The sequence below is a fragment of the Trypanosoma rangeli genome, assembly GCF_003719475.1.
Source record: "Trypanosoma rangeli strain AM80 chromosome Unknown Tra_15.4_contig_00012, whole genome shotgun sequence".
Taxonomy (NCBI): domain Eukaryota; phylum Euglenozoa; class Kinetoplastea; order Trypanosomatida; family Trypanosomatidae; genus Trypanosoma; species Trypanosoma rangeli.
The window spans coordinates 89,582-100,682 of record NW_021705756.1 but is presented as its reverse complement, the minus strand read 5'-3'; the positions used below and the strand labels follow the sequence as shown (position 1 = coordinate 100,682).

At 49.2% G+C, this 11,101-nt stretch overlaps 7 protein-coding genes across 7 annotated transcripts in view, besides 3 other annotated features; all 7 read right to left on the bottom strand.

Moving 5' to 3' along the window:
* TraAM80_00712 (putative SET domain protein) overlaps nt 1-1,354 on the bottom strand; it is a gene marked incomplete at both ends in the record, with an annotated part of 1,413 nt that extends 59 nt beyond the window's left edge. The window contains one exon of the mRNA XM_029377781.1: nt 1-1,354. This exon is cut by the window's left edge and continues 59 nt beyond it. Coding sequence (XP_029242440.1) covers nt 1-1,354 — 1,354 coding nt within the window.
* A 246-nt stretch (nt 1,355-1,600) lies between these two features.
* Nucleotides 1,601-1,623: a microsatellite.
* A 77-nt stretch (nt 1,624-1,700) lies between these two features.
* On the bottom strand, nt 1,701-2,483 carry TraAM80_00711 (dolichyl-phosphate beta-D-mannosyltransferase precursor; the record flags this gene model as incomplete). The annotated part of the gene is made up of 1 exon (XM_029377780.1): nt 1,701-2,483. The coding sequence occupies one exon, from the start codon at nt 2,481-2,483 to the stop codon at nt 1,701-1,703; it is 783 nt and encodes a 260-aa protein (XP_029242439.1).
* A 313-nt stretch (nt 2,484-2,796) lies between these two features.
* Nucleotides 2,797-3,126, bottom strand: TraAM80_00710 (peptidyl-prolyl cis-trans isomerase; the record flags this gene model as incomplete). The annotated part of the gene is made up of 1 exon (XM_029377779.1): nt 2,797-3,126. The coding sequence occupies one exon, from the start codon at nt 3,124-3,126 to the stop codon at nt 2,797-2,799; it is 330 nt and encodes a 109-aa protein (XP_029242438.1).
* A 102-nt stretch (nt 3,127-3,228) lies between these two features.
* Nucleotides 3,229-3,248: a microsatellite.
* A 391-nt stretch (nt 3,249-3,639) lies between these two features.
* Nucleotides 3,640-4,326, bottom strand: TraAM80_00709 (uncharacterized protein; the record flags this gene model as incomplete). Its single annotated transcript, XM_029377778.1, has 1 exon — nt 3,640-4,326. One exon carries the CDS (start codon nt 4,324-4,326, stop codon nt 3,640-3,642), a length of 687 nt encoding a protein of 228 aa, XP_029242437.1.
* A 369-nt stretch (nt 4,327-4,695) lies between these two features.
* Nucleotides 4,696-6,165, bottom strand: TraAM80_00708 (putative eukaryotic translation initiation factor 3 (eIF-3) interacting protein; the record flags this gene model as incomplete). Its single annotated transcript, XM_029377777.1, has 1 exon — nt 4,696-6,165. One exon carries the CDS (start codon nt 6,163-6,165, stop codon nt 4,696-4,698), a length of 1,470 nt encoding a protein of 489 aa, XP_029242436.1.
* Nucleotides 6,166-6,874: 709 nt separating this feature from the next.
* On the bottom strand, nt 6,875-8,338 carry TraAM80_00707 (putative xylulokinase; the record flags this gene model as incomplete). Its single annotated transcript, XM_029377776.1, has 1 exon — nt 6,875-8,338. The coding sequence occupies one exon, from the start codon at nt 8,336-8,338 to the stop codon at nt 6,875-6,877; it is 1,464 nt and encodes a 487-aa protein (XP_029242435.1).
* A 185-nt stretch (nt 8,339-8,523) lies between these two features.
* TraAM80_00706 (uncharacterized protein) lies at nt 8,524-10,899 on the bottom strand (the record flags this gene model as incomplete). The annotated part of the gene is made up of 1 exon (XM_029377775.1): nt 8,524-10,899. One exon carries the CDS (start codon nt 10,897-10,899, stop codon nt 8,524-8,526), a length of 2,376 nt encoding a protein of 791 aa, XP_029242434.1.
* A 187-nt stretch (nt 10,900-11,086) lies between these two features.
* Nucleotides 11,087-11,101: part of a microsatellite that runs on past the window's edge.

The following is an 11,101-nucleotide window of genomic DNA, read 5'->3' as shown; positions in this document are numbered from 1 at the left end:
ACGGGGGAATAGGAGGTCGTCGGTGCCACACATTTGTGCCGTACTTGTACAGTGCCGCTTCATCCGGAACTATCATTCCACGACAACACTCCGAGGCACAACTACAGGGAAAAGGCTTCATCGTGTAGTCGCAAAAAGTCGAGTAGTCCATTGTAAGCTCCTCATCCTTCTTGATGTCGCGGGAGGCAATAACGTTCAGTGAATGGTCCTCGCCAAAGATACAGTTTGGATTGCAGGAATGATTAATGGGACGCCATTTGCTAGGGTCGCTCTCCCAAATGGCGTACACATGGCCGTCGCCATCTAGCGGCCACGCGTATTCAGTAAAAGTTTGTTTTTCCTCTTCCCCCCAGTGCCTCTCAACAAAAGGCCGTGTGACAATAGCGAAACTACTTCCCTCATCCTCAAACACAAGCTCCCCTCTCTTGATGTCTTTGGTGGCACATAGAAGATACCCTCGGTCATTGCCACCGTACCGCACCCCCATAACCGGCTTTTTACAACCCTGCTCTCCCTCACGTACGCACTCCTCCAACAACCCCTTTTCAGCGGCTGCCAAAAAAAGGTCGGCGTTCAAGTCTATTAAGGAGCAGCCAAGTTCCACATCCTCCAGGAATAACTGTTCCGAATACGGGCTTTTATTAAACCACAGCTTCGCAAAGCCGTGATTATTTATTACTAACTTAGCAAAGGCTGTGGCGCATTTTTCTATGAGAGGGGTGCATTGCTTGAGCCATACATCGTCTTTGTGGCCTTCTTGTGTGATAGCAACGCAACCGGAGCCCGAGACCAAGGTCTGCAGCTCCCTACTCTTCGTGCCGTTTACTTCCCACACGAGTACTTTGTCGTGACATTGTAGAACTTCATGCAGCACCCTCCGCAAGGTTGGCATATCTGTGACAACGGAATTAAATCCACACTGAAGAGGATTTCCAGTCTTTAATTTTACAGGAAATCGCAAGTTAAGCTGCTCAATATCATTTTCTGACTTCACCACAGAGAATGGGGGTAGTGGCAGCCCGGCATAAAAACACATCATAAAAAGAACGTCCAGTGGTTGTTTTAGCGTCATGTGACGGCACCCGGCGTAAACAGCTTCAATGTGGTCAAGCACAGAAGCTAGCACTGCCTGGCTGGCCCGATCCTCGTCTTCGGTGGTCCCAGTACACAGATTTAAGGCGCAGCGGTAATAATCGCGAGAGACGCAGAAGATTCGAACTGCTCGGTACATGGAGGGACCATTAAGCACGGGAAAAATCTTAAATGGAAATGTTGCTAATTTCTTGAGTCTTGCTGCTAGCTCCTGCTCGTCTGGGCCATCGCAGAAAACAGCCACAACATTGCCCTTATTCATTCTTGCAGCAATGCAGCGTCCCTGTAAAATCTACGGAAATAAAGAAAAATATAAAGGAAGATATCACAGAGTTTAGCTAAGTAAGCAAAATACATTTCCCGCACACGAGACAGAAAAACAAGACGAATAAATTGTGTAACTACCACCCGCGCGCCTACTGCCTCACCGCCTTGGCAAGTATCTCCTCGTTCATTCGTTTTTTTTTTTCGTCCTTTCTTGTAAAAATTGTACTCACATTATTCTTCACCCCCCTCCCTCCTCCCTCCCTCTTCAGTCCGTCTTTTGTGTGTTTTTATGGTCCCCTCTAATATCCTCATTGTTGGTTATTCCAAGGAAAAAAAAAACTCTACAGAACGTGCTTCATAAAGCAAAGGAGGACAAATACCATGGCCAACGGCACAAGCAGTGCCCACACGCCAAATGCAAACAGATAAAGGTCCTTGAGGTGCTTCAGGTAATGAACCATCACCTTTCCCGTTAGCTTGCTCTCACCCACAGTTCGGGTGGCAAAGTTGAAGCCAACTTCTTCATACTTTTGCACGTGGCACTTAACAAAAAGCTCGAGTGCTATTTTGTAGCCAACAGGACTCAACACTTCTACACCACGCTGAAAAACCTCCTTGCGAAGGCCAAAAAGGCCTGACATGGGGTCACTGAGAGGCGTAAGTGGACGAGCAAGCACGCGTGCACCCCATGAAATGACCCGTCGATGCAGAGGCCAGTCGCCATCGATGGCTACACCTGCACCATACCTGGTGCCGCAGACAAACTCAACTTCTGGCTTTTCGAGGGCGCGGAACAGACGAGGAACAGCTTCGGGTGGATGTTGAAGATCAGCATCCATCACAAAAATTAGGCTTCCTTTAGAGTTAGAAATACCGTGAATAACTGCGCTGCTCAAACCACGCTCCGTTGTGCGAACATCAATACGTACACCGTATCCCTCCTTCTGAAGCTTCTGTACAACTTCGACCGAACCATCCCGCGAATTATCGTCAACGATGAGCATCTCTACATCATTCTTGGCAAAACCGGCATCTGTGAGCGCATCAAACACCTGTGTTGTGAGCGCCTCTAAGTTCCCACTCTCCTTGTATGCTGGAACAACTATGCTGTACCTGATTGGCATCGAACAGACGTGTGAGTGCCCTTTTATTTTCTGTGTTTTTTTTTTATAGTTGCTTGTCCTAACATAATTTTAGTTGTTTCACATTTTTCGTTGAGGTGCAAGAAAATAAATGCGGCGAAATAAATTCATCACATCATGGCCCACCGCCCCATTAGGGATAACTCGCATACACACGCACTGACTCACTTATGTCCACACCATGAACAAACATTGGCACTCTCATGTAAAACATCCAGAGACGATAGAAAACGAGAGAACGGTTTTTTTTTAAAAAAAAAAAAGAGATTATCTATACCACTTACCGGTAGAGATATTAATTTATCTTAAGAAGTTCAATTTCAAAGAGAAGATCGGCATCCGGGGGAATGCCCCAGGCGGGAAACCCTTTCTTCCCGTAGGCAAAATCGCCGGACATCGTGAGCTCAGCTTTCTCACCGGTCGACATCATCAGCATTCCTTCATCCCAGCCCTGGATCACCTGCCCGAGCCCCACGCGGAAGGAAAACGGCTCATTGTTATCCAACGTTGACCAGAACTTCTTTTTGCCATTGACAAGGTAGCCAGTGCAGTGGACAGTGATTACATCGCCCGCTCTTGGTTGTGCGCCGTTCCCCTCCGACAGTACTTTGCGTGTGACCCCCATTGCTAAACGTAGTGATATTCTTCTTGAGGCACAAGTAAAACGATGTTATCAAAAGCAGAGAGAAAACCATGCATGCGCACATGCAGCAATTAGTCCAAAAGGGAAGAAGAAGAAGAAAAAGACAGTAAAAAACACAACAAAAAGGCAACAATGACAAGTTTCCTTGCGATTGACACCAGAACTCAGAGACAAACAGCAACCCGCCCCCTCCCTCCTAGACATATATACACGGGAGCCCGCATAAGCACGGTCAGAGAAGCGAGAGCAGGTGTGACCCCACACAAGTAAAACTCAAGGAAATCATGTATTGAATTCCCTGACACATTCCAATCGAACCCACTGGCGCAAGGACACTATAACACGTCGCGTCCTCCACCTGAAAAGCGTCAGTAAAGGGGTTGAAAAACCAAAAAAAAAATGGAGTGGATTGGGAGTAAAGGGAACAACTACCGCCTCAACCAACACAACAAGATTTTACGCGGTGACTCTTCCTTGTCGTCATGTCTTCAGCATCTACTTGTGTAGTTGGGAGTGCAGCAACCCTCTAAGCCGTTCCACCTCCATCTCCAGCTGCCCATTGCGGATCTTCAATTTTTGGCTCCTTGACTCCTCCATCAAGAGTTGCTTGCGAACCTCCTCGTGCCGTTTAGAAAGCAAATTCACGGAAGCACGTGAACCATCCTGTGTGGACCGAATCTTCTGCTGCAATTCTGTCACAGTCCCTTTTAGCTCATCACACTCTTGACTTCGACGCTCAAGCCTGTTCTTTATCATCCGCTTCTCTGTCTCCAGTGAAGAGAAGCGCTGTTCCCAGGATTCCGCGCCTCCAACAGCAGATCCGGAGCGTATGGCAGAAATAATTAACACCGCGTCACGCTCCGCACATTCAAATTCCGGCGAAAGGTGTGGAACAATTCGTCGTAATTCGTAGTATGAGCTCTCCATTCTCTCCTCGCTCATAGGGCTTGAAGTCAGACTTCTGGCCAAGTCACTAGAGCTCGAACGTAGCTTGATACCCTCCAATTTCCCCCCTGCCGGAGGAGAGTATTTGTGCCGCCATGAGGGATGTGTTCTACCGCTTCCATGACCTCTAAACGAATGCTGCTTCAGCCTCTGAAGTTCCTCCTCTAGTCTCTGCAGACGCGCCTTCTGCGACACCGCATCAATATTGGCAAGGCTCAAGTTCCCTGAGTTCGCCATTGGGCAACATCTATCGATCACCTTCACCCACTCCCGACCATAAAGACGGTAAGAAAGTAGCATATTGAAGAAGCAATAATGGGAATAAACAAAGAAATTAAAATACAAAATGGGGAACAACGCATCTGCGTGCACCGGAACTCTCAGTCATCGGTGTGTTGTACTAGACCATAAAACAGCCGTGTCCATGCCACACACACACAGACTCCTTGTTTTCTGGTCTTATTTTCGTCGGGTTGGTGATTCTTCATGATTTTAACTTACAAACAGGCGTGCTGAATATGCAGCGCTGTCCTTACAAATGGATTAGAAACGAAACAACAACAACAATAGAGGGGATTGGGATAAAGACGGAGCTGGAAAGATTTATCAGCTGGCACCTGACATGTGTTGTGGCTGGCGCCGCTCCTGTCGTTGATTCTCAAAATGCCTGTATCGCCGGCGCAGGTTATTAATGCGCATAAAATACTTGGATTCGGTTGTGCGGTAGGAGGACTTCTGCACCACATCAATGTTTTCTCCCTTAACTGTGTAGTCGAGAGCTGAACGGACGGCGTAGCTCCCGGAGAGAAGGTCCGCCGATGACCCATCGTGTACAAGCTGGCGATAGCGTAGCTTCATCGCAAACAACGGCAAATGTCCATCTTCCACGTCTAAGACAGTTTTCACGAGTTCTGTCGTTGTAGTTTGGTACACGCCAAAAAACCCACGCAACTTAATGATATCCTCCTGCTGCTTCACTGCTCGCCGAAACAGACGCGCCTGAAGCTCTTTACCCTCTGTGCCCTTGTAGACACTAATAGCTATGGGAGGAATGGCAAGAAACTTTGGGCTACAGCGATCAAACACCTCACGGAATCGCTCCTCGTCGCCCGCTGACAAAAGTTCCTTGTCATCCTCAAAGGTAGACAGCTTTCTTGGCTCAATCAACCAGCTCAAATTATCAGGCTGCATACCGCCCAGAATACAGGAGACAACATACATGTAGGCACAATCAAACTGCATCTTTTCTGAAAATTTGCGGTTCATTACCTTTGTGGACAAGCTGAGACGGAAAACACGACTGGCATCCGCATAGCGTCGAAGCATCAGATAACTGAAGCCCATATGATACAGCAGCGACACATTTGCCGGGGCCACCACAGTTAGGACTTGTCGACCACGACCGTAAACGTCCAAGGGCTTTAAAGTAGTTAACGCGCCCATATAGTCACCCAGCAGCACATTAACTTTGGCCGTCGTGATGATTCCAAAAAAGCCACACATCCACTGCGCATGTTTAGCTCCTGGCTTCGTAATTTCATCGGAAGTCTCCGCTTGAATAACCTCCTCAATGCCGGACTCTGCGACCACCTTTTCCATCAATTGCATCGCCTCATTCACAGACCACCCAACCCTTCCTGTAAAGCGTTTCTGGTACACCACAGTCATCTGAAAGAGAAACTCGTCAAAGATGTCCCACAGAAGCCAGTTTGGCACATCGCAGCTCCCAGAGGGAAGGGCATTAAAGAGGTTGTTGAACGTGTCCCATGAAGACTTGGCGTCATTTTGGCTCACCGCACGGTCAGTAAAGAGGTGCTTGAAACGCAGAAACGAGTACAGCTGCTCGGCAGTACGATTTTTAAAGCAATCAGCAACGGGTTTTATCCGCAACGAAGGCCATGGGCGGAACTGCCCAGGACCGGCCATGTAGAAGTTCTGTGTGAGGTTTGGGAATTGGTTCTCATACAAGTCATGCAGGAGGCTTGTATCCCACGAGTCAACCGCCTTGTTAAGCGCCCTGAAGAAGGAGTACACCTCATGGGGGATATCCGACTCAATGTCCGGGTTTGTCGTCATCTCTCTCACTTTCTTTTTGTTTGATTACAAGCACCTTTCTTCGGGAAGCAAACCAACACCAGAAAAACCAAAAAAAAAAAGAAACAACAAAGTGAATTCAGCTGCATCACAGCGTGCAGTTATATCAAGATCGCGCCTGCGATCAAAGTGCGCAAAAAAAAAGGAAGCAAAAGAGGCAAGCGTGCGTCTAGAGGAGATGGCCTGTCACCCCCCTCCCCCCTATTCTCACAAACGAGAAAAAGTAGAAGAACAGGAGGTAAGGGTTTGCTGCAGTGTGCCCCCCAACTTATCCCTGCACCACAGATGAGGTTTACCTACAACCCGCAAACGTAAAACGCATAACATTCTCGAAGGAACAAAATATTTTTGCCCTAAAAAATACACATATCTCTCCGTTTGTTTACAACCGTTATATCTTCATCTTCTTTTCTCACTGCCGCTGCCGCCTCGTTCTCTCGTTTTCCTAACGACATCGATCATCTAAAGCAAAGACAAATAACTGAGAGAGGGCAATAAAAGTCATTGCAGCAACCAAAGCGGGAGAAGACACTTGCGCAGAAGTGCAATAAATGGACGCATTTTGGAGGGCACACATGCATAAAAAAAATAAAAATAAAAATAATAAGGAAACCACAACAAATCCCTCGACAAGCTGCACGCTCTAATGCTCTACCCCTACCGCCGCTGCAAGAGACAGCTGAAGCGCCGCTCACAACTTAGAGACCATAAGCGGCTCCAGGCGTTTGTAAAGCTCTGCGAAGATCTTCCGCCGCCTCAAGTAGATCTTGTGTTGCCCCATGTCGGGGTGGTGTGTTTTTACAAGCGGCAAGTGGGGTAAAAGTTCCTCGATGGGGCGCTGCTCCATAGCCATCTGAGCTAAACGAGCAGCTCCCAGCGCAGGCCCCACGTCAGCGCCACTACAAAAGTCCAGCGGTTGCCCCGTGACATCTGCCAGCATCTGGCGCCAGAATGCACTGCGTGATCCACCACCTATCAGTGTAATGTTTGTAGGCCTTACGTTGCAGCGGTGCACTGCGTCCATTCCCTGTGCAAGAGCGAAGCTCACGCCCTCCAAAACTGCACGTGCCACCTCAGATCGACCATGCTGAGCTGTCAAGCCAAAAAAAACACCTTTGGCATCTGCATTATTATGTGGTGTCCGATCACCAGCAAGATATGGGAGAAACCAAACAGGTGTCACATCGAATCCCTGAGCCTTTTCGGCATTGGCGACAAACTCAGCAACGTTTTTACATCCCGTTAAATTTGCCGCCCAATCCAAGCATGATGCCGCACTGAGGATAACCGACATCAAGTGCCAAGAGTTAGGAAGCGCATGACAAAAGCTATGCACCGCCTCTTTGGTGTTGTGGCGGAATCCGTCAGACACAATAAAGTAGACACCGGAAGTGCCAAGGGAAAGCATCGCCTGACCCGGTTTGTACAACCCTGCACCAACTGCTCCTGCTGCATTGTCGCCGCCACCGCCCACCACAGGAACTTCCCTCATGCCCCACGCCTTGGCAACAATGGGCTTCAAGTGACCCGTGACTTCACTCCCTTCGTAAAGCTTTGGCATGTGATGACGCGACAATCCGCATGCATGCAAGAGGTCATCGTTCCAGTCACGCTTTGACGTATCCATCCACATGGTTCCTGAAGAATCAGACATCTCGGAAGCAAAGTCGCCTGTCATTCGAAATCGCAAGTAGTCTTTGGGTAGAAGCACCTTATCAACCTGCTCAAATATGTCTGGCTCCTCTTGACGTACCCAAAGTAACTTCCCTGCTGTGAAGCCTGGCATTATGAGATTGCCCGTTGTCTCTCTCGAATGTGGTACAGCCTTCTCAAGTTCACGGCATTGAAGAGCACAGCGGCCGTCGCACCAAAGAATACAGGGACGGAGAACTCGGCCCTTCTTGTCCAAAAGCGTGGCACCATGCATTTGGCCTGAAAGCCCCACAGCAAGAACCTTGCTCATGTCATGCTTGCGTTTGAGAATAAGCATGGCCTTGTTTGCTGCCATCCACCATGTCTCGGGGTCCTGCTCGTTCCACAAGGGATTGGGCCGTGACACAGCCAAGCCGGCGGTCGCCGTGTCGATGAGGCTTCCATCCATCCCCATCAGCGCCACCTTCACGCCCGAGGTTCCCAGGTCAATGCCAACGTACATATCCCGGGTGCTTTAATGTGTTGTTGTTGTCAGTATAATACTCCTTCCAGCAGGCGCCAGAAGAAGAAAATAGTAATAATAAAATAAGCAATCAAAAAAAAAAAGTTCCAGCAGCAGCTCACGTGACAACAAGAACAAAAAAAAAAGCGGGGAACAGCGATATGTATAGGCGCAGAAACATTAATCTATAACCGCACAGCAAAGCGATAGGCACTCTTAAGGCAGTGCACAACATACAGCACGCCAAGGCGATTACCAGAGAGAAGTATCTCGTCAAGCAGGGGAACATTGAGCAGCGTACGCTTCTCAGTCTGCAAAAATGAAACACACTTCCTAATATTACGTCGCTTTGATGCGGTGGCTTTTGCATGCATCTCTAGTGAGTCCAGCTCCACGCAGCGACGCCGCTCCAAAACACGTATCACATGCGCCAAAACAACTCCGTCAGAAAAAATTAGGGAGTTGCCGCTCAGCTGGAGATCACGACAGGAGACGGAGAAGGAGTGATCCGCAGCGGTGTAATGAAAGTCCGAGCCAAGAACCGCAATAAGCCACTTTCGCAGCAACTCCACCTCGTCTTCCGTGTACTCCACGCCGCTCATAATAGCAACTGGGGCATTCAACGTACTCACCGTGACATTTGCCTCACCTAACGGCGCAGAAGAGGGGCTTGCTCGCTTAGTCAGAGACGTACACACTGCGCCCCGACGTCCCGAAAGCGGTGAGGCAATGACACAACGCGGGGTGAAATCATCAGGGTGTCGCAAACCTTCTTCGTTGCCGCTGACCCTTGCAGACTGCCATGCCGCCGACTCAGCCAAACACTGATGCGCACGCACCTCAGGCAGTGAGGTCGAGAACGATGGCCTCGATGCCTGGGTCATTGGTACATGCAGAACCTCAGAGGGAGGTTGCCCTCCAAGGTAGGGTGTGTCACTGGAGCAAGGAGCGCGTCGCCGTGGAACGACACCGTTGGCCATTCGCATAACATCCTCTAGGAGTAGCAAGATGTATCGTCGATCACCATAAAATACACATTCAGGCGCGTCAAGAAAAAAGGGACTCATCTTCACAGGACAATATTTTTGGAGCTCCGTAAACGCGGCTTGAATGTTTTCCATACAATTTGATTTCACTCTCGGATTCCGGTGAACAGAAAGTCGGTTACCCGTGACCTCTGCCACCACATCACACAATGCCGTGCCGTTCGTGAGAAATGGAAACACCGATGGAATATACAATGAAGAAAAACCATCGGTCCGCACCTGCCACAGTTTTCGCTGTGGTGGAAGAAACGGCGCCATAAGAGCATTCGGAACAACGGCGTCATCCGGAGGCAACTGATGCAGCACAGGGTCTGCCAAGATATTCAGTGAGCACAAGAACGCACACACCGCCAACTCTAGGGAGCTCATTGCGCTCGCTGCATAACTTCCTCCATCTGGGTAAGTTTGCCACGTCATAGGCGACGCAGACCAAAGCTGCTCACAGTTTGTCGGTAAATACGTATCCACGACTGTGCGCATTAACGTGAATAGTGCTGCCGAATCCCCTCGCACAATTACACCCTCTGGGCGTATGAGACGACATTCCTTAGGGATTTCAAACGTCGCATTCTTCTCTGCAGCACGCAAGAGATTGAGAGCCGAAACATAATTCAACCGAACATCGTCCAAATTTTTGGGTCTTAACACGATCGCAGGGCGCATAACGCCCCCGTCTTTTCGCTCCCTCTTCAATGCAACATCCACTAGATGACGCAGTGCAACGCCATTTAGCACGGGATCATCTATGCGTTCTTCCAACTCCGTTGAATCGCGTGTCACAATGTTAAGCCGTCTTAAATAATCACGTATCCACATCTCGTCAAGACGAGATACAAACAACATTTCATCCGGTGTACCATCGGTTCCATGCTCTTTGGGAGAAGAAGACTGTTTTAAACAATTCTCTTCCCCACTGGATGCATGTAACGTGTTAGCAGCTGATACCATCCTCGCCGTAGGAATCAATGATCGATGCTGAACAGAAACAGATCCACCGGATATCTTTTCCCCTGTCGCTTTCTCACTACTCTGAAGACTTGTAGAGGAATTCCATGGAGGAGGGTCCTGAGGCGGAGCTGCATCAATCCTCTCGAGTTTGGAAGTTTGTCGTTGCGTCACCCTCTCTTGGTAGTCACAGATGGTGAGACGCGTCATTGGGGCCATTGCCATGGGAACGAAAAAGAATCCAGCGTGCGGAATTTGCTGAGAGGCCGTGGCGTTCTCTGTCTGCTGTTCCGCGGTGTCTAGCATACATTTGTATGCTATCAATTGGCGTGCAGCCTTGAGAGACATTAAACGCTCCGTGTTCTCCCTGAGATCAACGGACCCTTTTAACTGACTCAGGTCCACGCGAATTCCTTCAAGCAGCTCGCGGGTCTCCTGAGCAATGACGTCCGTCCCCTCCTCCCCTGTCAGTTGTCGAGGCCTGAAAATGCAACCAGAGGCTGCGGCCACCAGTCCCTTCTGGTATGATACGCCGCGCTCGCCCACGCCATCGCCTCGCCAGGTGCTCATTCTCGCAGAGTCAACGCACGCCCTCCAAGCATCCCTCTTTAGACACAAGGAAAAGGCATTGTAAATATTGATTTATTTAAAAAAAGAGAGATAAAAAGAGAACGCGCAGGAAAAACTGCTGTCGGTTGTCATCGCACAACTGTCTGGAAGCCACCGCTCCGCTTCATCCCCCCCTCCCCTCCCCCAAATATATATATATATA